This window comes from Hemiscyllium ocellatum, chromosome 3, assembly GCF_020745735.1.
Source record: "Hemiscyllium ocellatum isolate sHemOce1 chromosome 3, sHemOce1.pat.X.cur, whole genome shotgun sequence".
Taxonomy (NCBI): Eukaryota; Metazoa; Chordata; class Chondrichthyes; order Orectolobiformes; family Hemiscylliidae; genus Hemiscyllium; species Hemiscyllium ocellatum.
The window spans coordinates 44,229,319-44,256,977 of NC_083403.1; the positions used below are offsets into that span (position 1 = coordinate 44,229,319).

A 27,659-nucleotide genomic window follows, 5' to 3' on the forward strand; every position below is an offset into this window, starting at 1 on the left:
AGATCTTTATCCATTCACTTAACCTAACTATATCTTTTAGTAGCCACTCTTATCTCTACGCTACCCTATGTCCATCTTCCTATCTACAAGGGCCAATCGACTCATCTCTGAAGGACCCTCATCCCCAATAATCTCTGAGTCACTCCTTAATAGCTCCTTTACCAAGTCAGTGTCAAATCACAGCCACCACCCACCACATTTTGTCTTTCCGTTTCAATGTCAATGCATCCGCTGACAGAATTCAAAAGGCACGCTGAAAGTAAAATCAAGTTATATCTCTTGACGATGTCACTATTGTAACAAAATAAGACTTCAATTATGCTAATCCATCCAATACATTGCTTCAACCAATCCCTTATGAAAACAAACATTTCACTTAGGTGTTGAAACCTTTAAGCCAATAAACATTCCCATTCAATAAACAGTTGGAGCTGTCCACAAAGAGGCAGCTCAAAGCATCCACTCTGAAATGCTGCATTTTCTTTAAAACTGCAAGCATCTTTGGATAATTCCTCGATAACTTTGACAGTCCTGATGAGTTTGTGCACTTCTTATGCAGATGTATAATTTTTCACAAAAGGGGTAACTTATCTTCACTGAACTTGTCCCACGACCAGGTCCAGAGAGATATTTTGCATTTCCAGAAGAGGAGAAATAGAAGACATTTCCCTAGCTCTCACTCCACACGCTTTCAATACTCCACCTCACCCAACACATTGCCCAGGCTGTATCTATTCCACCTAATACCTTCTACACATTTCTATAGACCCCTTTTCCCCTCTGCTATCCTATGCCACCTTACGCATTGCCATGATCTCATATATACATATGTTAATTTAATGCCTATTTTCACCCATCACCCTTTTCCTCTTCAGTTACCGTACAAACTCATTTGACTATCTACAAGTAACTATACACATAGGAGAAAATTTATAACTCCTATTTCATGAAGTTCTACATTATAATTCAGGAGAAAACACATTTTCACTTTCATTTTCAAGCATCAATCCGTATGGCACTCCACTGGTCACAGGCCTCCAGTCTGAAAGATAACCCTCTACTTTTGAGCTAGTTCTGTATCCAAACGGCTAGTTTTCCCAGTATTCCATGAGATCTAACCTTGCTAACAAGTCTCCCTGGTTAGGAATTTTGTCAAATGCCTTACTGAAATCCATATAGATCACATCTACCACTCTGCCCTCATCAATCCTCTTTGTTACTTCTTCAAAAAACTCAATCAAGTTTGTGAGACATGGTTTCCCACACACAAAGCCATGTTGACTATCCCTAATCAGTCCCTACCTTTCCAAATACACATAAATCTTGTCCCTCAGGATTCCCTCCAACAACTTGCTCAACCAACATCAGGCTGACTGCTCTATAGTTTCCTGGCTTGTCCTTACCACCCTTCTTAAACTGTGGAACCATGTTAGCCAACCTCCAGCCTTCCGGCACCTCACCTGTGACTATCGATAATACAAATATCTCAGCAAGAGGCATCTTGACAAACTGGACAGTGCCATTGGGTTTATGCACTTTTTACACAATCCTCTCCACAGTTAAGCTGCAAAGTAGACCATATTAGCAACAGCACATCACCGCACCCCCCCCCCACACTGCCCTGCAGGGTTCCCTGATGCCTACCACCCAAAGGGTAAGTGACACCCTTGCCAACACCCTCATCTCCCAACAATAATCCATTTTTTCCCATTCCCAACATCGTGACCACAGGGATACACTGTCTATCTAAACATAAACACAATAACAGGCCTGTGTTTACTTGACCTAATCTGCACACTGTAGATTCCCAAACACCAGCAACTCCTAACTCAGCTTTCACAGAAGATAGATGGTTATTTAATTTGACAGCTACCTCCAGGAACTCCGAGTGTGAACTACAGTCTGCCCCTGTGAGAAGAAGAGATGGGAAGAACCTGGGATCCTCCTTTTTCTGGCATTTTCACCACAACAGAGTCGCTGGTGTTGCTGGCCAAGCAGATTGCCTGGCAGCTCTGAAGGATGGGAGTTTCTCCCATCAAGAGAATGAACTTCCTTGCTCTGTATCAATCTAACCTGCCCACAGTATCTTATAGCTACGGGGCAGGCTTCTGTCACAAGTCACTAACGATCCTCCTGGGCATCTAGCTGTATCTCAGCTTATTAAATTCTGCCCAATTCAAAAAAATCTAAAGCTCATGTTAAAAAAAATACATATATATATGTATTATACACACATGTATAGTTAAAAAAGAGTAGATACCCATTCTGTTATTCTGACACAGAACAACATCACCTTTTCAGGAATTCACTACCCCAGCAAGAATTTGACGATGAAACATTACGTGTTTTCAAGGAGGAGGCAGGTACAGTCCTTGTGGCTAAAGGGAACATGGCGGGATGAAGATTTCAGTATTGATCATCAGCCATGATCATCTTGATTAGTGGAGCATTCAAAGAATTTTCCTGTTTCTCAGATTCTTTTGTTTTTCTATTTACCTTATGTATGTAATGTCTTCTAGTCACTGGCAACAGAAACAGTTACCACCTTTATACTCATCCTCTAATCTCTACACGTAACTGAAACTGAAATCCCTATTCTCCAATACCATAAAAACAGATCTCCTCTGTAGCCTCACCAAGGCATTTACATCTTTCAGAAAGAGAGTGATTGACATGATTTCCCTTTTCAGCCTAAGCTGGAGTATTGGGAAAGAAACAAAGGTCCTACAAACAGCAATGAATTAACGACTTTATATGATGTCACTTGAGTAATAAATATTGATCAGGACAGCAGCTCTGTCAGAGGATGGTGAAAAGAAAAATGCACAATATCAGAGGAGTATGTGGAGACACTTCCAATTGATACAAAGAAAAAATTGCAGAAGGGTTTAAAATGACTGATCATTCAGACAGTGTGTCTTGATGCTGATGCCAACGTCAGATGTTGATCTGAGACAACAAAAAAATTTACCATAATGTCTCAAAGTCATTTGAAAGACTGTGGTTGTGCGAAAGGGTTAGAATATAATATGTATCACAGCCACATTCAGAAAGGAGTAGTTCAGGTAATTACAGATCAGGGAACCCACATTATGGCAGGGAAGTTGCTGGAGATAACAACAAGGGATAATACTAGCAAACGGTATGGGCTAATAAGTGTCAATTCACATTTGTAAAGAGTAGGTCATGGTCAACTCTTCGAATCAAATTCTTACAGGAAATCATACCATGTGCAGACAAAAGGAATCCAGTGATTTGAACCATCTAGAATTTTAAAAAAGCTCTTGGATCAGTGCCAATTAACAGATTAAAGTATTCATGAAATACAAGGAAATGGATGTCTGCAGGAGGAAGAATGGGAGTAAATGAATGCTTCCAAGATTGGCAATGTATACCTTGTTCTGTACTCAGGTGATCTGAGAGACAAACCTTAAAGGGTGAATATGAAAATTTGCTGATGGCATTAATTAGGGGCACAGTAAAACTGACAGGAAGAATAGAGGGTTGTTGGCAGAGGCAGTTTAGGGGAGCAGGCAGATTGTACAAATTCAGGAGAACCAGGTTAATATGTAAAGTAGAACGTGGTTCGAAACAGAAAGCAAATTTAAGTGATACCAAAAATAAATTTCACAATGTTTTGAAATGGCAGACAGATTTAAGGATACAGATTTGTAACATCAGTTATGCAATTAGAAAAACCAATAAAGAAAGTAATTGGATTGGCACCAGAGAGCGATAGTGGGTCTGTACAAAAATTTAGGGACCTTGCTACAATAGAAAGCACAGAAAATAAAGATTATGGAAAAAGCAGAAAAGAAATGTGACAAAATGAGATGACTTGGGTACAATCAACGAGTTGGACTACACTGACTGCAAGAGAGAAGCTATTGAGAGGTATGGGATGGTCTGAATGCTCAAACTGAGTCCCTACCCATTTAAAACAGGGGTCAGTGCAAATGTCCTGTCCACCGTGTTCAGTGATCAGTGTAGGCCAAGAACTCTAAGATGGCCAGCAATGTCTCAACCTCTTCAACATTACAATTACAATCTGTGCAAACATGCCACAATAAACCATTCAAATATGACTTCTCAAGTGCCTGCTGACATGTGCCATTGCAGCACGGTTACATTTTAAACTGAAGTACTTCAAAACAAATCATTTTATCCAAACATACCTTGAAAGAGTTCATGTTCTGTAGTGAAGGAGGGAGAGAGGCAGTTGATGAAGCCAGGATGAGTAACAACTGCAGGCAAGTGTTCACTGGAAGGGTCATGCTGTGTACAGAAATATTCTTCTCCCACTTCTCTTCTACCCTGAAAAGAAAGAAAAGCTCCTATTTAAAAGCCAATATTTAGAAACGTCCAAGCAAATATTTCAAAGACTGAACTTCTAATTAAAACCATGATAAATTACTGAGCAAAAGGTAATCACAACAACATATTCTGAATTTACGTACACACATATATAAATTATGCATCTAACAATTTGCATTAAATAGGTTGGGAATAAATTATAGTTGAATTCAAATGCACAAATTTATTTCAAGTAAACACTTTTTTATCTAAGTTAAAACAAATTATATGCTTTCCTTCATTGATCAGAGTATTGACTACAGGAGTTGGAAGGTATGTTGCGGCTGTACAGGATATTGATTAGGCCACTGTTGGAATATTGCGAGCAATTCTGGTCTCCTTCCTATTGGAAAGACGTTGTGAAACTTGAAAGGGTTCAGAAAAGATTTACAAGCATGTTGCAAGGGTTGGAGAATTTGAGCTACAGGCAGAGGCTGAACAGGCTAGGGCTGTTTTCCCTGGAGTGTCGGAGGCTGAGGGATGACCTTATAGAGGTTTACAAAATTATGAGGAGCATGGATAGGATAAATAGACAAAGTCTTTTCCCTGGGGTAGGAGAGTCCAGAACTAGAGGGCATAGGTTTAGGATGAGAGAAGAAAGATATAAAAGAGATCTAAGGGGCAACTTTTTCACACAGAATGAGCTGTGTATGGATATGGAATGAGCTGCCAGAGGAAGTGGTGGAGGCCGGTACAATTGCAACATTTAAAAGGCATCTGGATGGGTATATGAATAGGAAGGATTTAGAGGGATATGGGCCTGGTGCTGACAGGTGGGACTAGATTGGGTTGGGATATCTGGTCGGCATGGACGGGTTGAACCGAAGGGTCTGTTTCCATGCTGTACATCTCTATGACTCTAAGAGGAATCCAAGTGCAAATCCAGGGCAGTGATTTATTCTTGGGCATTGCAAAAGATCAGAGTCTGATCAAGTCCATAATTTCACTCATTTGGACGATGCTAAATTAATTTATAAATGTATGCTGAAAAACTAGAAATAATGTCTCGTTCAATAAAAAAAATCTCATTAGTGCAGCTGTACACGATTAATGAAACTAATTTGAGTCTCCAGTTAATTTCAATTTCCATTTTTTTCTGGAAAATGAAATCATTGAATCACTGTTTAATGAAGCACAGCAACAACCCTCCACCAACCCTCTCAAAATATTAATTCACACAAGCACACACACAGATACTGCACTACTCCTTCAGAGACAATATTAGAAATCTGGACACATGAATTCTAACCCTACCATTGCACAGAATTTTTTTTTCAAACTTAAAAACGACATGAAATCTGCAGTTATTACCACAAGGCCACAACAGATGATCTTAAAACCGATTTAGTTCACAAATCGTCTTCAGTGAAGAAAATCTGTCACTCTTTTATGGTGTGGTCTACAAATGACTTCAAGCCCACAGTAACATGACCTCCTAACAGCCCTTTGAAATAACCTGGCAAGCAATGCAATTGTTCTCAAGTCAGTGATTAGGTGCAATTCAGGATTGACAATGAACAAATTTCCATTCTACGAATGAATATAAAATATACTGCAGGTTCCAGGACAGAAGAAAGAAGCAGGCAAAAACAGGAATACAGTTCCTTTGTTCCTCAAAGCACTGCTTTGTTCAGAAACAAAGCAATATTGAAAATAATAAACGACACTTCTCATAATATTGGACAATTGCAGAAAAGAATGTGCGCTCAATAGAATTCCTTTAATTTAGAAAATACTGCCCCAAGGTTCCTTACTGAGGAAAAATTAATAAAAAAGAGGAAAGTGAATTATAGAAGGTGAGTCAAACTCACATCCCATTCTCCAACTGATTTTCTTGTTCTTTCTTCTTTGCCTGAATCCAATAAAAATGCCAGCAGTAGATGCGCCCTTTCTTTTCACCCCTGCTTAGGAGGTGAGTCAGTTAAAATACAGAGAAACCGGGTTATGGTTTTTTGCTCCAAAACATTTTACGCAATAAGCATTTCAATTAAATGAACATATTGTGCATCAGTTATCAACTGATCTCTGATAACACAGCTCCGCTTGCCGTTCTCCCCATGTCTGTGTGGGTTTCCTCCGGATTCTCCGGTTTACTCCCACAATCCATAGATGTGCCGATTTGGTGAATTGGCCATTCTAAATTGCCCAGAGTGTACAGGGGTAAATGTAGAGTAATAGGGTAAGGGAATGTGTCTTGGTGGGTTACTCTTCAGAGGGTCAGTGTGGACTTGTTTCCACTCATGTCAGTGGTGGGGAAGCTGTTGGAGAAGATACTCACAGACAGAATAATTCACACTGGAAATCAAATGGGCTTGTTAGTGGTAGGCAGCATAGGTTTGTGCAGGGAAAGTCGTGTCTTCCCAACTTGATTGAGTTTTTTTTGAGGAGGTGACAAGAATGATGGATGAGGGAAGGACACTGGTTGTGGTGAACATGGAGTTGGTCAGGCATTTGATAAGCTACCTGACGGCAGGCTGATACTGAAGGTACAGTCTCATGGGATCCAGGGTGAGCTGGCTAGATGGATACAACACTGGCTTGGTCATAGAAGACAGAGTGCAGTAATAAAAGGGTGCTTTTTGGAATGGAGATCAGTAACCAATAGTGTTCCGCAGGGATCAGTGCTGGGATCTTTGTTGCTTCTAATGTAATCTGGATAAAAACATACATGCTTTGATTAGTAAGCTTGTGAATGATACCAAAGAGTTGCAGATACTGAAGAGGATTGTCAACTATACAGCGGGATATAGATAGATCAGATATTTGGGCAGGGAAATTGCGGATGGAGTTTAATCTGGAAAAACGTGAGACAATTCATTTTGAATGATGAAAATCAGGTGCAAATTATTCAATAAATGGCAGAATCCTGAGCAGCATTGATATACAGAGGGATCTGGGAGTACTGGTCCACAGATCCCTGAAAGTGGCAACATGGGGGATAAAGTGGTAAAGGCGCATACCGCAGGCTTGCCTTCATCAGCCGGGGCAGCAAATGTAAAAGTTGGCAAGCTATGTTGCAGCTGTGGAATATTGCATGCAGCTTTGGAATATTGCGTGCAGTTCTGGTTGCCACACTACCAGAAGGACATGGATACTTTGGAGAGGGTGTAGGTTTACTGGGATATTGCCTGAGCTGGAGGGTTTTGGATATGAGGAGAGGTTGGATAAACTCAGATTGTTTACACTGGAAAGATGGAGGCTGAGGGGCAACCTGATAGAGGTGTACAAAATTATGAAAAGCATAGGTAGGGTGGATAGTCAAAGACTTTTCCCCAGGGTGGAAAAGTCAACTACAAGACAGCACGGGGTTCTAGGTGACAGGGAGAGTGTTTAGGGGAGAAGTGCGGAGGGGATATTTCACCCACAGGGTGGTGGGTGCCCAGAATGCTCTGCCAGTGGAAGTAGTGAAAGCAGGCACATTAGCAATGTTTAAGGCATATCTTCATAGACACACAAATGGGAGGCAAAGAGAGGGATCAAAACTAGGTATCGGCAATAACTAATAGGTTAAGGACTGGGAATCAGCACAGGCTTAATGGGTTGAAGGGCCTGTTCCTGAGGTGTATTGTATTGTATAAATATGATCTATTAAATGACCTAATTTATATTAATAAGTGTGAAGCAGATCCATGTAAATTAAATTTCATCTTTCATGAGAACTTATTAGAAATTTAAATAACCATAGATAAGACACAATGGTACCTAGATTTAATTTTGTTTCTTGTGCATTTTGAAAGGTGACTATTTAAAGCCTCTTCTTTAAATAGAGAAGAATTTACATATTCCAACTCTATTTAAAGCTGCAACACACAAGGAATTAGGTGTATTTTAAGACAAGTTGCTTTGGGTCTGATTAGAAAGATAATGTCACCCTACTGTAAAGATTAAATAGATTATTAATTCTTGGAAGTTTAAATTAACTTGTTTAATACTTCTATAATCCAGCAAAGGACATTAGATTAAACAATTTAGTTTCATTGATAATTCTCACTCAAAAAATGAGCAACTATGATTACTCAATTGCACATTTAAAAAATAGTAACAAGATGATTATTGCAAAGCTCCATTTACAGACACATTAATTTAAATGCTTGAAGTAACAGTTAATATTTCAATGATGCTTTTAAATAGAAAACAAATTTTGACGCTCTATTTAATTGACTGCATGTTCAGAACCTCAAAATTTTAACTGATAAAATCAAGGTCTGGATTTGTGAAATGATGATGTTTGTATAAGCTTCCAAAATGCAAAGAGATCCAAATTGCAATTTCATTCATTTTTGATTCAATGAATATTTTCATAATACACAGCCATGGTATGGACGTAAATTGTTCAAAACTACTGGACACTATTCACTAATGATCCACATTGGATAGTTTAATGCCCTGTTAACACTCACCTACCAGGGTTTAGACTTGAAGAACATGTGTTAGTTTGGGACACCAGAAGTTGGCCACTTCATTTTTATTTATTCATGTGATATGGGCATTACTGACTAGGTCCGCGGTTATTACCCTTCCATCATGAATCAACGATATTGCGGTAGGTCTGGAGCCACATGTTGGAATACTGCGTGCAATTCTGGTCTCCTTCCTATCGGAAAGATGGTGTGAAACTTGAAAGGGTTCAGAAAAGATTTACAAGAATGTTGCCAGGGTTGGAGGATTTGAGCTATAGGGAGGGTCTGAATAGGCTGGGGCTGTTTTCCCAGGATTGTCAAAGGCTGAGGGGTGACCTTATAGAGGTTTACAAAATTATGAGGGGCGCGGACAGGATAAATAGACAAAGTCTCTTCCCTGGCAGGTGGGACTAGATTGGGTTGGGACATCTGGTCGGCATGGACGGGTTGGACAAAAGGGTCTGTTTCCATGCTGTACATCTCTATGACTCTATGTAAGCCAGACCAGGTAAGGTTAGCAAAATTTCTTCTCTAAAAGACATGATTGAACCTGATGGAGTTTCACAACAAAGGACAGTAGTTACACGGCCACCAAAATCTACAGATTTTCCTATCAAACACAAATTTCATCATCAGTAATGAAGGGATTCGAACCCATCTACCCAGAATGTTAGCCTAGGTTCTGGATTATTAGACCGGTGATAATACCACTACACCAGTGCCTCTCTTTGGGAAAAAAAAATCTCCTAACTTTTTCAAAGCAGCATCTTTCGGGGCAGAGGGGTCAAAATAATGACCAAGTTGTAAGCTCATACATTAGATTGTTGTGACATGGAGTGATTAGATGAGTCTAAGAATTCCAAAGAGGAAAAATGGTCAACTTATCAATTATACAGAGGTGTCACTGCTTTGGTGGTTCTTCACATTAAGGAGGAAAAAACTGGATGAGAGTCATCGCACACTGATCTCATGTATTTCTTAGCATGGAACATATAACAGCACTGGCAAAGATCAAGGTGAAAGTCACTGACTCTGCCTCTCAGCTGTGGCACAGGGAAACTGAAAAAGAGGAGGAATAAGGAATTAGAGGGAAAATAATGTAAAGTCAATTCAGTGAAGAAAATGAATTGTAATTCATGCACAACATTTTTGCAAATAATAAATGCTTAAAGCTATAATTGCTAATCTTTTAAAGAGAGGTTGTTCCCAATGTAACTTCTAGCTTTTCTATAACTGACCAAATGTTGAGAATTAAGTTTTGAGAGTCTTTTATTAAAGATCTAAATATCTATATTCAGGTTTTTCAAACATTGTGTGAATTGGCCACTGATTTAAGTATATTTTTGTGTCTCAGTCTCGTATTTGCCTGATCAGATACACAAGTAATTAATTACTATTTAAACCCTGCAACAACAGCTCTACTGGGTGCCAGTTGAATGCAAAATGAAGTTCCCACTCTTCATTAAAGCCAAACAGCTTGATTCTGTAACAGCTGAAACATCGGGGGACTTTACAAATACAATTTTGATATCGTCAGATAATCTTAGTAAATAAGATTTGACTAATGGTTGCATTTTGTCGTTTTGTTCTTCTGTATCTTAAAAACAAAGAAGTCTCCCTCAGTCAGTGAAATGTTAGAATGACCTCTCCACAGCGGGATTTGGCAATCTCTTTGAAACAGGGTGCCACAGAATGCGGCCCATTATTAAAAAGTGGAAAAAAATAGAGGGACACAAGCTATGTAAGATGTTTTTATATAATTGCCTGACAATTAACAAGTTCCTTTCATACTCAATACTACAACAACATTGCAGCTATCAGAGTACAAAGGATACAAGTGTATCCCTAAAAGAAATGCACTATGATATTGCAAAAGAGTAGGTGCCTAGGATTAGAGTAAATAGCTCCAGATCAAAAACAGCAACTGAACGGAGATGGGGAAAATGACCTTTCATAACACAGTCGCTGTTATTAGAACCAGCTCATCAAACATGGGCATGAAGAGTAACAATGTTAGAGAGACAGAGAACAGATTCATACAGGGCCCTTACCATGGTAACCAATTTTATTTTCATGTTTATTTATTTTTGCTCAACATGATATAGTTAGCTTGATGTTGTTTTTTTCTTATCAGAGAGAATGTGGAGTATGAACATTGCTAAAAGCAGCCAAGCAGTTGAAGCATTTTGTTGTGTACTCATCAGGCCCAGGACGCCCATGTTTGATGAGCTGGTTCTAATAACAGCGACTGCGTTACAATAGGTCATTTTCCCCATCGCAGTTCAGTGGCTGTTTTTGATCTTGAGTTTTTTTGCTCTAATCCCAGGCACCTACTCTGTTGCATACTGTTTTTCAGGATACACTTATACCCTTTGTACTCTGATAGCTGCAATGTCATTGTACTTTGGGTATGAAAGGATCTTGTTAATTGTCAGATATAAAGAGGACTTGAAAGCAGGAGCACCATTTCAGACAGAATGAGAGAGGGTACTGATTGGTTTAGCCATCACTGACATAAGATACAGCAAGAACAGTCAATTGTCAATCTCAATTCTCAGATCATGCACGTCAATTTGATTAGTCAGGTATGGTTCAACTAATCAGCACCCTCTTCGCGTTCTGTACAAAATGGTACATTTTTTGCCTCAGAGTCTGTTTCTGGGTCCTTGTCCTGATGAGCGCAAGATGAAAAGCTTCAACTTTGTGTTTCATTTCGGCACTATTTAACTTCTGTACTACCCCAAGCAGTAGTTGGCACTGCTGTCTCACAGCACCAAGGACCTGGCTTCGATTCCACCCTTGGGCAACTGTCTGTGTGGAGTTTGCATCACCTCCCCGTGATCTGCATTTGTTTCCTCGATGTGTTCTGGTTTCCTCCCACAGTCCAAAGAAGTACAGACTAGGTGGATTAGCCAAGGGAAATACAGGGTTACAGGAATTGGGAAGGGGGTTGGGGGAGGAATGGGGTTCGATCAGGTGGAATGCTCTTCTGGGGGTCAATGTGGACTCAATGGGCTGATTGGCCTGCTTCCACACTGTAGGATTCTATGATTTTATGATTTATTTACATATCTTAGAATATAAGACCATAAGACATAGGAGCAGATATTAGGCCATTCAGCCCATTGAATCTGCTCCCCCATTCAATCATTTTTGATACGTTTCTCAACCACATTCTCCCACTTTCTCCCCATAATCCTTGATCCCTTTGATATTCAAGAATCTATCTATCTCAGTCTTAAATATACTCAATGAGCTGGCTTCCACAGCCTTCTGTGGCAATGAATTCCATTGATCCACCACTCTCTGGCTGAAGCAGTTTCTCCTTATCTCTGTTCTAAAAGGTCTTCTCTTTACTCTAAGTCTATGCTTTTGGGTCCTTATCTCTCCTACCAACGGAAACATCCTCCCAACATATACTCCGTCCAGGCCATTCAGTTGCAATTAGAGCTCTCCTCATCCTTTTAAATTCCATCAAGTATAGACTCAGAATCCTCAAATGTTCCTCATATATTAAGTATTTCATTCCTGGGACCATTCTATTGAACCTCCTCTGAGCATTCTGCAAGGCCAGTACATCCTTCCCAAGATATCGGTCCCAAAACTGCGCACAATGTGGGGATTTACATCTGGATAACAAGCCTCCCTGCAAAACTGAACCTCCTCAGTCAAGAGTAAAACTGTAGAAAGTATAAAGATTGCTCCATTTTGTTGCCATACAAGCGTATCATCTGTAATTTTGCAATCTAGATCCATTAGATAACCCTGTTGTGATGCCGTGTTTTCCTAATGCTACCCAATGTTCTTTGGAAATACTTGAAGTAGAGAATCCAACAACAGTCAAATGCAATGTTACTGATCTGCAAATTAATAGTTACCTCAAAACATTATACTTTACAGAAAGATTCAGCCAGTTAGTCTAGTTTACATAATTGAGCAAACCTATGTCGTTCAATTTTAAAACTGATCTATTCAAATACAGTATAAGCCTGCAGACTTACTAATCATCAAATTCAGAACCAAAGGATGCAGAGCAACTATGCTGCCCTGAGACACACTAAACTAATTATTCTGTAAAGGAAAATCAAAGAACAAACCTACCTCCTGATCCAGAAACATCACAGAGATTTTCATAAAGTGAGCTAAATCCATGCCATCTGTTCAAGAACAGCAGAATTTAGAAATTGACCTCATGCAGATGTTTAGGACCAAGGGCCAGGATTTCCAGAAGGTCACATTTTCTTCCACTATTGAAATGAATCTATAACATGAGCTGCTTTATGGGGGAAGTGGGCTGGCCAAACTGAGCATAAAATGCCACACGCGAAACTGGAACAAAATCAGCTTTTGCTGGAAAATCTCAGCAGGTCTGGCAGCACCTGTGGAAAGAAATCAGAGTTAACGTGTCGGGTCTTTCGTTCTGAGGAAGGGACACTGGGCTCGAAACAATAACTCTTACTTGTCTCCACGGATGCTGCCAGATCAGCTGAGATTTTCCATTAAATTCTGACTTTGTTTCAGATTTCCAACATCCGCAGTTCTTCCAGTTTTTCAGTCAAGAAACTCCTGCCAGAAACTGGAACTGGGAAAATGTGTTTCTACAATGCTGTTCTTTTCTTGCATCCAAATGTGGAAAATGGCTAGCAACACAATCACTGGGTACTCTCACTTACAGAACATATGTTCTGTTACTCCCTGTTTGTGTGTTTAATTTAGTGGAAAACTCAGCCACCTGCTCAGAATATCATCATTATCCATTCTGGTGAGAGCAGTAATCGCAGAGATTTACAGCAGTGGGGGAGGCAGAGGATGGTAGGGGAGGTGGACGTTATTGTTTGGGAGGGCAGTGGTAGTGCAGAGTTGGAGGAGGGCCAAGTCATCCAGCCATTAAAATAACAGTCTGCGTGTGTGACAACTCGTGAAGAATACTGTTAGCATTCGTTATTGAACAAAGACCATTTGTCAATCCAAACTAACTAAATTTTGGCTTTTCCTGAGCTTGCCCAAGAAAGTGGCAAAAATCGAGGCACATGATCTGCATGGCAAGATAAGAGGAGTTACCGAAACAGTTGGATGGCCTCAAGGTCAAACTCTCCCAGCTCTGGGTGGCTAAAAGAACTGGAGGAGCTGTATCCAAACCAGTCCAAACTTTGTATTGTGCAGAAGTCCATTGCAAGAGTCCTGGTTCTCATCAGTCAGACACAAAAAGACAGCTTGAGAAAATTCCACAAGGGCAAAAAGTATAAGCCTTTGGACTTGCAAACCAAGAAAACCCATGCCGTGTGTCATAGACTAAACAAATATGAGGAGAGGTTGAAGACTGATAAACAGAGAAGAGTGTCTGTACCCCACGTGCAAACTTGCTGCAAAAACATAAATATTCTGTCACAGAAAACATTAAATTTAAGAGATTAAAAGACAACTTGCTTTTAGAGTCATAGAGTTGATGTAAGGTCATTCACACGGAGCATTCTGATACCATCCTGTGTGGCAAATTTAACACATTTAATTAGGTGGGCACATGAATGGCGTGTGGGACTCCTGCCACCTTTCTTCCTCTGCCCCTGAGCAAATCATGATGCGAAGGACACATGCGACCTTCTTACCCACCACCAACTGAATCTTGGCACCACCTTTGCCTCTCACAATGCAGGAAGCCAAGGCTCCAAGGGGACTTCCAATTTTCAAACATGTGGCTTTGTTAAAAGGGAGGTAATGCGAACAAATCCAAGAGGGTTTTTCAAGGAGGTGATCACATGTGCAGGCGAGAGTAGTGCAATTGACGTAGTTTATTTGGATTTCAACAAAACCTTCGCCATGGTCCCACACAGGACATGAATAAAGAATATGAAAACACATGGGTTCCTGGATAACCTGGATCCAAAATGAGTTAGTGACGGGAGACAAAGGCTGGTGGTTGATAGTTGGCTATGTGACTGGAGGCTGGTGTCCTGTGGTATACCACAGGGATCAGTACTGGATTCCTTATTGTTCGTGGTATATTGACGACACAAATAAGAAATGGGTGGGGTCAAGGGATCAACACTAATAACATTTGTGGATAGGCCAGGTGCTTAACAGTGATGAAGAAGGTCTTAATTTAGAGGAAAATACAGACAGATTGGGCAGATGGGCAGATCAGCAGTGGATAGAATTTAACCCTGAATGTTGTGAGATGACGCACTTTGAAAGAAGTAACAAAACAAGGGAGTACTCATTGAATGGCAGCATACTGTGAGGCTGACAAGAACGGTCACACATCCCTGAAGATACCAGGACAGGTTAACAAGGTGACTAGTGTAACTTATGGCTTTATCGGTTTTGGCACAGATCATAAGGGCAGGGAGGCCATGTTGGAGCTATGCAGAACTCTGGTTAGGGCATCGCTGGAGTACAGTACTGTGTGAGGTATGAATCACCACACAACAGGAAGGATGAAATTGCACTGGCGGGGTTGGAGAGGAGATGCACAGGATGTTACCTGGGATTAGTTCCGAAGAGAGGCTGTTTTCTTTAGAGCAGAGAAAGCTGAGGTGGCAACTGATGGAGCTGAATAAGATTTAAGGTCATGACAGGGTGGAATGGGTCGGCAGCCCAGATCAGGGATACAACAGACCAAGGACTCGGAGCGGGGATACCAGGGGACAATGACTCTGAGCAGGGATACCAGGGAGCAGCAACCCAGAGCGGGAATACCAGGGACCAGGGACCCGGAGCCAGGATACCAGGGAGCAGGGACCCGGAGCCAGGATACCAGGGAGCAGGGACCTGGAGCGGGGATACCAGGGAGTAGGGACCTGGAGCGGGGATACCAGGGACCAGCGAACCGGAGCGGGGACACCAGGGACCAGCAAACCGGAGCGGGGACACCAGGGAGAAGTGACCCAGAGCAGGGATACCAGGGAGAAGTGACCCAGAGCGGGGATACTAGGGACCAGGGACCAGCGACCCAGAGCGGGGATACCAGGGAGAAGTGACCCAGAGCGGGGATACCAAGGAGCAGCGACCTGGAGCGGGGATACCAGGGACGAGTAACACAGAATGGAGGGTGCCGATAGCAGTCCAGCGTGGACTGTGGCAGCAGCCAGCAGTCAGACCACATGGAGGGTCCCCTGTGCTGGTCTTCTGCAGACAGCCCTTGGAGAGAGAGACGGTGATATTTGTCATTTTAACTTTGCTTCTTGTTTTTCTGACCTATGGCTGTACGGTGTAAAACTGTAATTTAACTGTTATTTTTTTCATTTCTCTATTCTGTGACTAAGGATTGTACCTGGGTACTCTGTACCTAAGATGGCGCCATATGTTGGTGATATTGTTACATTGTAACTAATCTGTCACTGAAGACCCTGTACCCAGGTACCTTTGTACCTCACATGGCCTATAAATGCACCTTAGTTCAATATTAAGGGGCTATAGTTTTAAGGTGAAGGGCTGGAGGTTTATACAGGATGTAAAGAAGAGATTTTTCATACAGAATGTGCTGGAATCTGGAATGCACTGTCTCAGAGGGTAGTAGAGAGAGAAATCTTCACAACCTTTAACAAGGTATGTGAATGTGCACTTGGAAGTGTCATAACATTCAAGGTTATGTGCCAAGTGCTGGAAAGTGGGATTAGTGTAGATGATCCTGCCCAGAGATAGTGAGCTACCATGCCTTTTCTGCGCTTTGTAATTCTATAATAAATCTAGACGTCCCTCAGTCATTTTTTTTAATCACTCATGGTACATGGCAGCACTGGTTAACCAACATTTATTGGCCGTCCCTGGCTGCAGCCTTCTTGATGGTGAGCCACCTTCTTAAATTGCCGCAGTCCATATGGGAGGGAAGTCTACAATTCTGACCCAGTGACAGTGAAGGAACAGCGATATATTTCCAAGTCAAGATGGTGAGTGGCTTCTAGGAGAACTTGCAAGTGGTGGTGCTCCCACATATCTGCTGACCCTGTCCTCTAGATAGAAGTGGTTATGATTTTAGGACACACGATCTAAAGATCTTTAGTGAATTTCTGCAGTGCATATTGTACATGGTACACAACAACTCAAAGAGAGAAAAAAATAATTGGATAAAGGATTAGGTAAAGGTCAGTCTGGGAGAATGAATATCTGTGAATGGGTCAGTTAGTGGCTGACAATGGGTTGTGTATAACAGCAGCCCATGTGATGACTAGGCCTGGTTTGTGGGGCCTGGGGTAAGGACATGGGAGAAAGTGCTTCAGCCCTAAAATTGGTGAACCCGATATTAAGTCCAGAAGGCTGCAGGGTTCCCAAGCAGAAAACGAGGTGTTCTTTCAGCTTGCGCTGAGCTTTGCTGAAGCACTACAGCAATCCTGAGACAGAGATGTTGGCCAGGGATCAGGGTCCTATGTTGAAGTGGCAGGTAACAAGAAGCTCAGGGTCGTTTTTGCGGCAAGAATGTAGGTGTTCTGTGAAGTGGTCGCCCAGTCTAGACTTTGTTTCCCCAGTATAGGGGAGAACGCATTGTGAGCAGCGAATGCAATTGACTAGATTGAGTGAAGTGCAGGTAAAGCACTGCTTCATCTGGAAGGTGTGTCTGCTCTGTTGGATACCGAGGAGTAGGGAAGTAAATGGACAGGTTTACACCTTTTGCAGTTGTACAGGAAAGTGACTTGATGTTGTGAGGGTGTGTTAGGAGTGAAGGAGGATTGGACCACATGTCCCAGAGGGAACAGTCCTTGTGGAAGTTTGACTGGGAGGGGAAGGGAACAGGTGCCTGGTGGTGGCATCACGCTGGAGGTGACGGAAATGGTGATTAAGGATCCTCCGGATGTAGATGCTGGTGGGATGGTAGCTGAAGATAAGGGGGACCCTGTCACTGTTGTGGGAGGAAACAGAGGGGTTCAGGGCTGAAGTGTGGGAAATGGATCAGACCTAGCTGAGGACTCTGTCAACTACAAGAGAACCCTCGGTTGAGGGAGAAGGTGGACATTTCAGAGGCCACCTTGACAAAGCTGGCATCATCAGAACAGATGTGATAGAGACAGAAGAAGTGGGAGAATGGAATGGAGTCTTTACAGGAAGCAGGGTGTGAGATGTATAGTCAAGGTAACTGTAAGAGTCAGTGGGTTGATAGAGAGCATTTCCCTAGAAATAGTAAACAAGAGATGTTGAGGAAGGGAAGGGAGGAGCCAGAGATGCACCAGGCGAACATGAGACCAGGGTGAAAATTGGAAGTGAAATAGATGAACTTTTCCAATTCTGGAACACGGGCAAAGAGCATCAATGATATCATCGAGATAGCAAAGAAAGAGTTGTGGGTGGGAGCCGGAGTAGAACCGGAAGAAAGGTTCCACATACCGCACAAAGAGACAGGCTTGTGGGAGAGAGTTGGAACTACATCCACCTTTGGAATGAACTTTGATTTAAAACCGGAATGAAATAAAGTTGTCATCTGCAGATCAGGTAGAAGAATGATGATGATTTTAGTTCGTATACGGAAACCGCGTACGTCACAGATCCAAGATGTTAAAATGGTTCTGACAGTAATTAAGCACAGGAAATAAACGACTAGGTACTTAATATTTATTAAATATAGGCTGCATTAAACCCTGACAGAACATGATGGCAAGATTTTCTCAAAACTTGGGTGAATTACTAAGCAATGGAAGCTTGGGATACAGAAGCCAGAGTCAAAACGGCTCGTTATTAAACTCAGTGTAATCGAGCTGCAGTTATAACAGGCTGGGGTTTTTTATATACTCTTTTTCTAAACTTGCTGCAAGTCACCCCAGGAGAGTCACACCATTTCTTCAGTATTATTATGTACAGGAATTGGCAGGCAACAATTCTTAATAAGAAAAACAACTGCAGTAGCTTATGAAAAAAATTCAAAATGTTATGTGAACCTTGTGCAAGACTCTACAAACACTTCTGACCTATTTTAATTTCAGAGAAATAGATGCTTCAATGGGAACAGCATGAAATTTCCTGAAAGCCTGGGTCTCAACTGAGTCCAGGTCTCAATGTTTGCTAAATTAATGAACCAAAGTGTTTGATGGGCTCTCAACTGCAGTTTATAAGATATGTTCCCCATGCTGAGTGTAAAGACAATTTAGATATAAATGCACCGCTTCCAATTACTGACGTTACCAGGAAAGATTCATCTTCAGGATTAAGAGAATTATCAGAATTGTCCTGTAAGTTGAAAATGACTGATTGATTCTGTGGGGCACAGAGTATTTGAACCCAGGCTGAAAGTGCTATTGCAGCCCCTTGCACTGCTCAAAATAATAAAATGCTAATTGGTTTGAACAAATGCAATCTCACTGTGCCTGGTGGGCAATATGTCGTTTCCGCAACAAATGTTCCTGATCTTTGAACTCATGGGAAGGAGCAAATTAGTGAGTTGTTCAAAAAAATTGTTCAGGCAAACATTTATTGCACCTTCAAATAAACTAATTCTGAGAGTGAATGTATTATCCATGTTAGAGTGTCTGCTGATAACTTTGGAGATCTCCCTCATCCCACCCTCACTACGACTCCCTCCTTCCCTTCTTAATGCTTGCAAAGGGAATAATTTGAATGATCAAATTTAACAATGAACTCCCAATATATTCAAAGTTAATACAACATGGCAAATTGTACAGGTCCCTGTAGGGCAAGCTGGATCGCTACTGTGTACCCAGTACAGCTTCATATTACGTCTAATACAGCTCCTGTAAAATTGTATTAAGGATGGCGATTGTTATTGAGGTTTTACATAAGATGCACACTTGCGTACTTAGGTAAAGCATGTCACCAGTCAGGAGGAAGAAAGTGAGAGCATAGATGAGCTTAAAATTCAAAAGGGTCCAGCATTTATTGTAAACTTAAGATTTTCCTTCTTTTTCCAAAGTGGCTCTGGCAACGTAACAGCATCCCAAAGCACACTGCAACCAGAGAAGTACGTTCACTGTGGATATACAAAACACAGCAACCTGCATACAGTAAGTTCCCAAGATTGGCAATATGGTTTGATAACCAGATATTCTGTTTTAATGATTCTAATTAGGAGGTGACTATTGACTAGGACCATTGAGAAAAAGCCCCCAGTTTTTCAAATAGTATCATGGGATCATTCCCATCCATGATGTGTTCAGGATTTAGCGTGTCAGCTTAAACATTACAACCACTCCCTCAGTATTACTGAAAGGTATCAGTCTAAATTTTGTGCTCACTTCAATGGAACGGACTTGAACACACCCCTAACATTTCAACTCATAAGCAAGATATATACCAACTGAACCACAGCTGTCCTTCTAGTAACTGTTCTTGGGGAAAACAGGAGAATTGTCTCATGTTCAATTGCACAATGTCTTGTCTACATGACTATGAGACACTCTTTCAGATCTCTAATCCCTTCTGAGGCTGCTCCTAAAACAGAAAGTAGGGAGGAGTTCAGTGGCAGGAGGATAATAGCAGGCATAGAACAAAATGCCTCAGGAAACCACCGGAAAACACTTCGGTTTTTACTGATCAATAAGTAGTGCTGTCAAAGCAATCAACTTTTCCCTAAATCTGTGCAAATCTTTGAGCTGCCAGGTATCCCAAGGTCAAAGAAAGCATTCCCGTCAGGGTTAAACCTATAAGATAAACTAAAAAGAGTCCTATGAGGAGGTGCCGGTGTTGGGTTGGGGTGGACAAAGTTAAAAATCAACTAGGCAAAAATCATACAACACCAAGTTGTATATCGTATCAGTTGCATGACACAATGATCTTGTGCTATAAATTCTGTGTCTTATGATCCTGCCCACTAACCACCTGATGAAGGAGCAGCGTTCCGAAAGCTAGTAAAGGTACACAATCATTTATCTGAAACCCTCGGGGCCAACTGATTTTCAGAATTTGGAATTTTTCGGATTTCAGAATAAGTGACAGTTTCACGACAAAATGAAAAAATTCTTACTGAACAGCAGATGCACCTGTTGAGTACTGCGAGCGCTGAGACAAAACTGACGTTTGCCAGTGCTGGGCCATGCTACCATGCCACATCAGAGTGATGTGGGGCGAGCGGGTGTGGAGTTGGGTTAACTGTTTGCACTTCATACAACCTTGTTATAGAGAAAAACAATTCTCTTAAAAAACTTCAGCTTTTGGAACACTTCGGGATTTTGGATAAAGGATTATGTACCTGCAATTCCAAATAAACCTGTTGGGCTATAACCTGATGTTGCGTGATTTTTAACTAAAAAGAGTCCATCAGCTCCAATATAACACTTAACTGGCCAATGCAACTCCAATAGATGGCTCAGTTGCCTACTTCCTGATCTATCTCTTTTAAAGTTAGTAATCAGCAAGGGGTCAAACTTTAAACAGTTTAAATCTCATCCAATCCCAACCTATCTGCATATGGGGGTTAAAATAACCCTGAAGAGAATATTAAACACAGATGTTTGATCAAACCAGAGGGAATGGTTGTGGCAAAATGTGAAGACTGAGGAGTATATATCCAAAGTTTCTTGCAACAAATGAAACCACTTTGGAAAGACTCAGGAACAATATGATGTTACCTGATTTGAGGTTTTAGCCATGTTGGAAAATCCATTCAAAAAACTGTAAGCCATCCAACAGGAAGTAGAAATTAATAGGAAATGGGCAGTACAATGTTTAACCCCTGAGGAACTCTGCCAAGAAGATCAAGTGCTAAGTCATTCTTACAAATTGCCTTTGAAATTCCCTGCACAACAAGTTTCAGACTGCTCTTCACCAAGGTATGGAACATTAAATGATGAATTATTTAAAGAAAGAATAATTTAACTTTGGAAATAAAAGACGAAGCTATTCTTATGGAACATATTACTGCCTCCTGCTCTACCAGTCTGTTAAAAAGATAAGAAAGGAATTATGCAAGAGCAACTCTTCCAATCCTGCTGAGCAGAATCATGATTTAATGTAGGCAGAACTCTTAATCTTCCTTTCCCAACAAAACCCAAAGGGACCAGCTTCACACAAATTGCCTCAACTTTTATATAATGCTTCTCGCAGTCCATGGGCAGTCATGACAACAAACCTAACTGTACAAATATCCTCTCCCCGAAGTACAGTGGAGTCAAACACACAATAACTCCTCAAAATTCACGCCTGTATTTAAACTCTTGAAAGTGTAATAAATGAACTGTGATAAATGGTCAAGTTATAATTCAGTTAGTTTACTGGTAAACAGGGAATGAGTGTACATGCAGGTAATTAAATTAGTTTAATCCTTTCAAAACAGGCCCTACAGGACACCCACCAATGACAATCATCCTTTTCACTTGCATCATTGTCCACCGAAAACATTAGCAGAAAGCAGTCTCTACAATTCCACCTTCAGCTAGTAGTTATTTCCAGAGTTATGTAAGCAGAGTCATTGCAGCCAAGTGTGAAAATAATGAAAAGACTTCCACGGAAGAATGAATGTTAGTCTACACAACAGCATAGTGGGAATAGATAAATCAAAAAATAAACCATAGGCCTTGTGTCAGACCATGACTGAATTAGTACTCTGGAGAGTTCTTACATAATGCAGTTTCAGTGTGGCTGGCACACCTCCAATTTTTCATCTGAGTGCCCATTATCCATATATCAGTGACTGAGGACTACTCAAGTGTGGAAAGCACCACAGTCACACTCAATCCCATGTTCACTCATACTTCACTCATATTGGCAAACATTTTCTGACAGGGATTGCTGGATTGGTCAGGGATGGCAATGGTGGCTGGTGATATCCACCCTTACTACGCCAGCACAGGTCAAAAAGTGATACCTCTGTTGCTTACAAACTGAGTTTGCTGATATTTATGGTGAAATGACAGTCAAGTGCATTCATCCTCTGGGAACAGATTCGTTTCTTCAATGGTTAACTCAACCAACATACGGTGTGCACCGTACATCCAATTCTGGAAATGATGAAAGTTCCTTAATGGTTGTTGTTTTTACTGAAGTCAGCTCTGGTGCCATTTCCAATTTTTCTCCTTTTAATATGATCAATGTGACTCCACTCCAACTCAGGATTATTTTTAGAAATCGTTCTTTGCATTTTTTAAAATTTGGAAATACTGCTGATCCTTGAAAATGTAATTCAATCTCCTGCCAGGCTGAAAACATAGTCTCTCCAGGCCACAATTTCATTTCCCCATTAGCTCCAGTGTTCTTCCGTGAATTAGCATTAAATTCTATCGGCAAGACACAAACTTACTCCTTTACACACAACTCACTCATCATCACCATTCTGCTGGGGATCAACTATCACTTGGGACTGTGTCCTCCTTTGCATAACACAATATTTTCTATCCTCTTCCTTAGATTTGCCACTGCAACATCTAATTAGTTTTTCCAGAAAAGATTACAGAGTAAGATAAATTGGTGGGAATACCAAATCAAGTAAAGATTCATCCTGAAAATAAGAGAGAATAGGCACAAATGGATGAGGTCAGCACACAGGGGATGGCACAAGGATAGGGCAAGGATAGGCATGGTGGATGAGGTCTGGGTACAGATAGAGGACAAGACCACATATGTGGGGTGATGTAGGGAAGGATAAGGTGCCGCTTGTGGAGGGAGGGAAAGTGAGAAAAACACTGTCACAATTGAGCAGGAGGGCAAAGAAGATGGCATAGCGTAAACAATAGGAGAGGCTGTAAGGAAATCAGGGAGGACAGAAGAGAACAAGTGGAGATCAGGTAAAGGAGTTTCTGGAGAATCTGTGCCAGCCAAACCATCATGAAACTGGTTAAGGAAGTTCTGTAGCTATGCAAATGACAGCCATCTCTTTGGACCTCAGAAGGATCATGGTTGCTGTACACACATATCAAGGTCACATTCACTGACTGGCAAAGTGAGAGGTACTGTGTACCAGACAACAACTGATGACAACTTTGAAACTGCACATGACAGCACAACTTCCAGAAGAGAGGTGAGTGCTTTTGGTAATGCAAAATATTTCTGTGTCGTATCAACTATTCAAAGGGAGTTTTTCTTTAAAACTTAAAGTATCACGTGGATGTGAATTAATGTTTAAATTCGCTTGATTTTGATGCATGCTACAAGGAGTGAAATCTTTAAGGCAATTTCTTGTTTTGGGGGTCATTTGGTAGCAGACTTAACATGTTTAAAATTTTTTTTGCTGTACAGGTGAACAACATTCACATTTTACTCATTGCATCATCAGCAAATTATGAAAACTGATCAATAAGAATGTCAGAGGTATTAACAGAAAAAGCAGGATAATACCAGCGAAACAGGTATTAAATTAAATGGAAAATTTCAATAAAGAAATTCAAATTTAAATGAAATGGCCAACTGCACATTAAGCACAAATACATATATATAAATGAAAGTGGATCAAACATTCCAGCATAGCTAGTGCAGTTAACCATGAGCCCTAACTGAGAGATGCATCTTTTCTGCTCTACTGTCAGGGCTGATTTCCAACCCTGGTTTTAAAGAAGCAGATACAAACACCGAGTATAATGACAGCAGAATTAAAGCATGATTCTGCCTATTCATTTTCATCATGGCCAATACTTCAGGTATATATATGTATTTTGAATTTAGATCATTGCATTTAGACATTTTATTAGATCTGAATTTTATAAAAATACACATTTGAAGAAGCTGCACATGTTTTACTTGTCCCAGCTGTGTAGTCGACACTTTTGTTAAATTAACAACTTCTTCGGGTTTTATACGTTGTGGCAAGTTACTGGGATCATTTCCCACTCCCCAGATCAATCAATTGAAAATCTTCAGTGAAAAGGTCAAGTCAAACTGCCTTCAACCAACCTATGGGCTAAATTATCCATAGTGTCCAGGGATGTGTAGGCTGGGTGGGTTAGCCATAATAAATGCAGGGTTACAGGGTCGGTGTGTGTTCGATGGGCCAAATGGCCCATTTCCACACTGTTAGGATTCTATGATTTCTTATGTAGTCCATGTTTCCATGATGCAAGATGCACCATTAATATATATTTTAATGTCATTTATTTTGAATTTTACGTTTTGAGTTAAAGTCAGAGTCACAGTGATGTACAGCACAAAAACAGACCCTTCAGTCCAGCTCATATAATGCTGACCTGATGTCATAAATAAATCTAGTCCCATTTGCCAGCATTTTAGCCCAGATCCATCTAAACCCTTCCTATTCATATACCCATCAAGATTTCTTTTGATAGCACGTAGGCATTGGTCTGTGTGCATGAGGGCGGAGGGGGCGCGGTGGTGGGTTGTTAGTGAAGTTATCAGTATTTTCCCAGCCATGATTTTCTTTAGAGAAAAAAAAACTGCAGAATCTGAAATCTAAAGTAGACAAACAGCAGGCTGGAAGAACACAGCAAGCCAGGCAACATCAGGAAATGGAGAAGTCAACATTTCAGGTATAACCCTTCTTTAGGAATTGAGGTGAGGGGTAGGAGAGTTGCAGGTGAAGAATGGAGGGGGAAGGGTTATGGATGGAGAGAGGGCAGAGCGGTGAGGTAGTGATAGGTGTATACAGGTGTTGGGTACGACCTGGTTGGTCGATGGGAGGAATGAATGAATCTGGTTGGCAGCTGGAAGGAAGAGTTGGTCAGAGGAATGGAAGGGAGGAGGCGGGCTGGACAGGGAGCCCAGGGATATGTGGGAAGGTTATTTGAAATTGGAGAACTCAATGTTGAGTCCTCAGGGCTGTAGACTGCCCAAGTAGAAGATGAAGTGTTGTTCCTCCAATTTTGATATTCACTGTGGCAATGGAGGAAGCCAAGGATGGACATGTCAGAGAAGGAATGGGAAGGGGAATTGAAATGGGCGTAGACTGGGAGGTCAGGTTGACCCCTGCGGGCCAGGCTGAGATGCCCAGTGAAAAGTCCCCTTCGTTTATGTTTGGTCTCACCAATGTAGAAAAGATCACATTGGGAGTACTGGATAGAGTAAACTAGGTTAGAGCAAAGGCAGATTAACCTCTATTGCACCTGAAAGGACTGTTTGGGGCTCTGGATGGAGGTGAGAGGAGTGGTGACAGCAGTTTTGCATCTTTTACATTTGCAGAGTAAGGTACCGGGGATTTGGGAGTGTTGGTGGGGAAAGTGGTGTGAACTAAGGACTGGTCACGGGAACGGTCCTTGCAGAAGGCAGAGATGGGTGGGGAGGGGAAGATGCCCTGGTTGTTGGGATCTAATTGGAGTTGGCAGAAGTGTTTAAGGATGATATGCTGGATGCAGAGCCTGGTGAGGTGGAAAAGGAGCATTACAAGGACCCCAGAAGGGCTAGCCTGACCTCCCAGTCACCACCCATTTCAATTCCCCTTCCCATTCCCTCTCCACCATGTCCATTCTCAGTCTCCTCCAGTGTCACAGTGAATCACAACACAAATGAGGAGGAACAACACCTCATCTTCCACCTGGGCAGCCTACAGCCCAGAGGACTCAACTTTGAGTTCTCCAATTTCAAATAACCTTCCCATCCATTCCCTGACTTGCTGTCCAGCCCCTCCTCCTCCCTTCCATTCCTCTGACCAACACTTCTACCAACCAGCTACCAACCAGATTCATTTCTCCCATCGACCAACCAGGTCATACCCACCACTTGTATTCACTCATCACTACCTCACCACTCCGTCCCTCTCCCCACCCAAACTCCACCCCGCCTTTATCTACAGCTCCCCCTATCCCCACCTCCATTCCTGATGCTGCCTGCCATGATTTTCTTTAGATCAGTATGAGAGGGGGAGACCCTGCAGTGATAATGTGCATTTGTTTGCACTGGGAGAGTTTTATGAATGGACTTAGTAAACATTGAACAGTATTAGCTTGCTGTTTGTTTGGAAGGCTCAATGTTTATTTCTGTTTAGGGAAAGCACCCATAGCTTGAATAGCTTTTATTATCAGTTCGTAGAGGTCCTGGTTGAAATTTGATGTATGAAAAAACTTTTCCTTGATCTCTCAGTAATTTTACTGCATATTTCAAAATCTTTCAAACTGTGTCATGTAAATAGCTTGGTTTATTCTATTTTGTCTCTTCATGTAACAAGCATATTTTATTCTTGCAGCCAACCTACAGCATTGAGCACCTGTGGCTCAGTGAAAGACCACATTATTAAACAAAAACACGATCTATTCATCCAGATTTCAGTCTGGGATTGAACTTGTTCAGTACAGATAGACAACCTTTTAACCGAAATCCAAAAAGTTCCAAAGTCCGAAGGTTTTTTTTGAGAAGTTTCTTTCTCATGAACAAGGTTGTATGGCATGCAAACATTTAACCCAAGTCAACACCCACTCAATGCGTGTCACTCAGATGTGACGTGGGGAGAGGCGTGGCCCAGCACTGCAGGCCTCAATTCTCTCTCAAGGCCTGTTTTACGCAGTGAGTCATGCTCCTCCAATAAGATTTTTTAAAAAATTCACCAACAGTCACTTGTTCCGAAATTCGAAAAATTCTGAATTCCAAAAAAAGGATTGTGTACCTGTAATAACATCAGCTTGGATCATATCATTGGTTCCACAATAGCCTGGGTTCCTCAATAGTGATTCTGACTTGAGAAAGACATTTTAGAATTGGAATTAGGTTTTATAGTCATGAGTACTCAAGTGCAGGAGTACAGTGAAAAGTGAACAAAGTCATCATTCCCTGCGCTATCTTGAGTATAAGGTACCTAGATACAAAATTTTAGGTACAAGTTATAAAAATAAAGAAATAAAAGTAAAAGTTAAACATTATAGACCTTCTAGTATAAAGTAGAGAATTAAAGAAATAAAGTTAAATGTTCATACAAAGTCATACTTGCAAATTTACCCCCTTTGGCTGGTAGGTCATATTTTGCTGTCGGAGGCAATTCAATACACAAGCAATGTAGCGAGCGTATGTGGACAATTCGGAAGAATAGCCTAGCCCTAAACCACAAATATAACAGCATCTTTTCCATTACACTTTGGTATACAAGGTAATTCAGTACAT

The 27,659-nt window shown here is 41.2% G+C and overlaps 1 protein-coding gene across 2 annotated transcripts in view; it reads right to left on the reverse strand.

Annotated features, from left to right (window-relative positions):
• The window catches only part of ube3d (ubiquitin protein ligase E3D), a 153,037-nt gene that overhangs the window by 43,115 nt on the left and 82,263 nt on the right, over positions 1–27,659 (reverse strand). For both annotated transcript variants that reach the window (XM_060856830.1, XM_060856824.1), the window contains one exon: positions 4,176–4,314. In XM_060856830.1, coding sequence (XP_060712813.1) covers positions 4,176–4,314 — 139 coding nt within the window. The remainder of the gene's footprint in view (positions 1–4,175; positions 4,315–27,659) is intronic.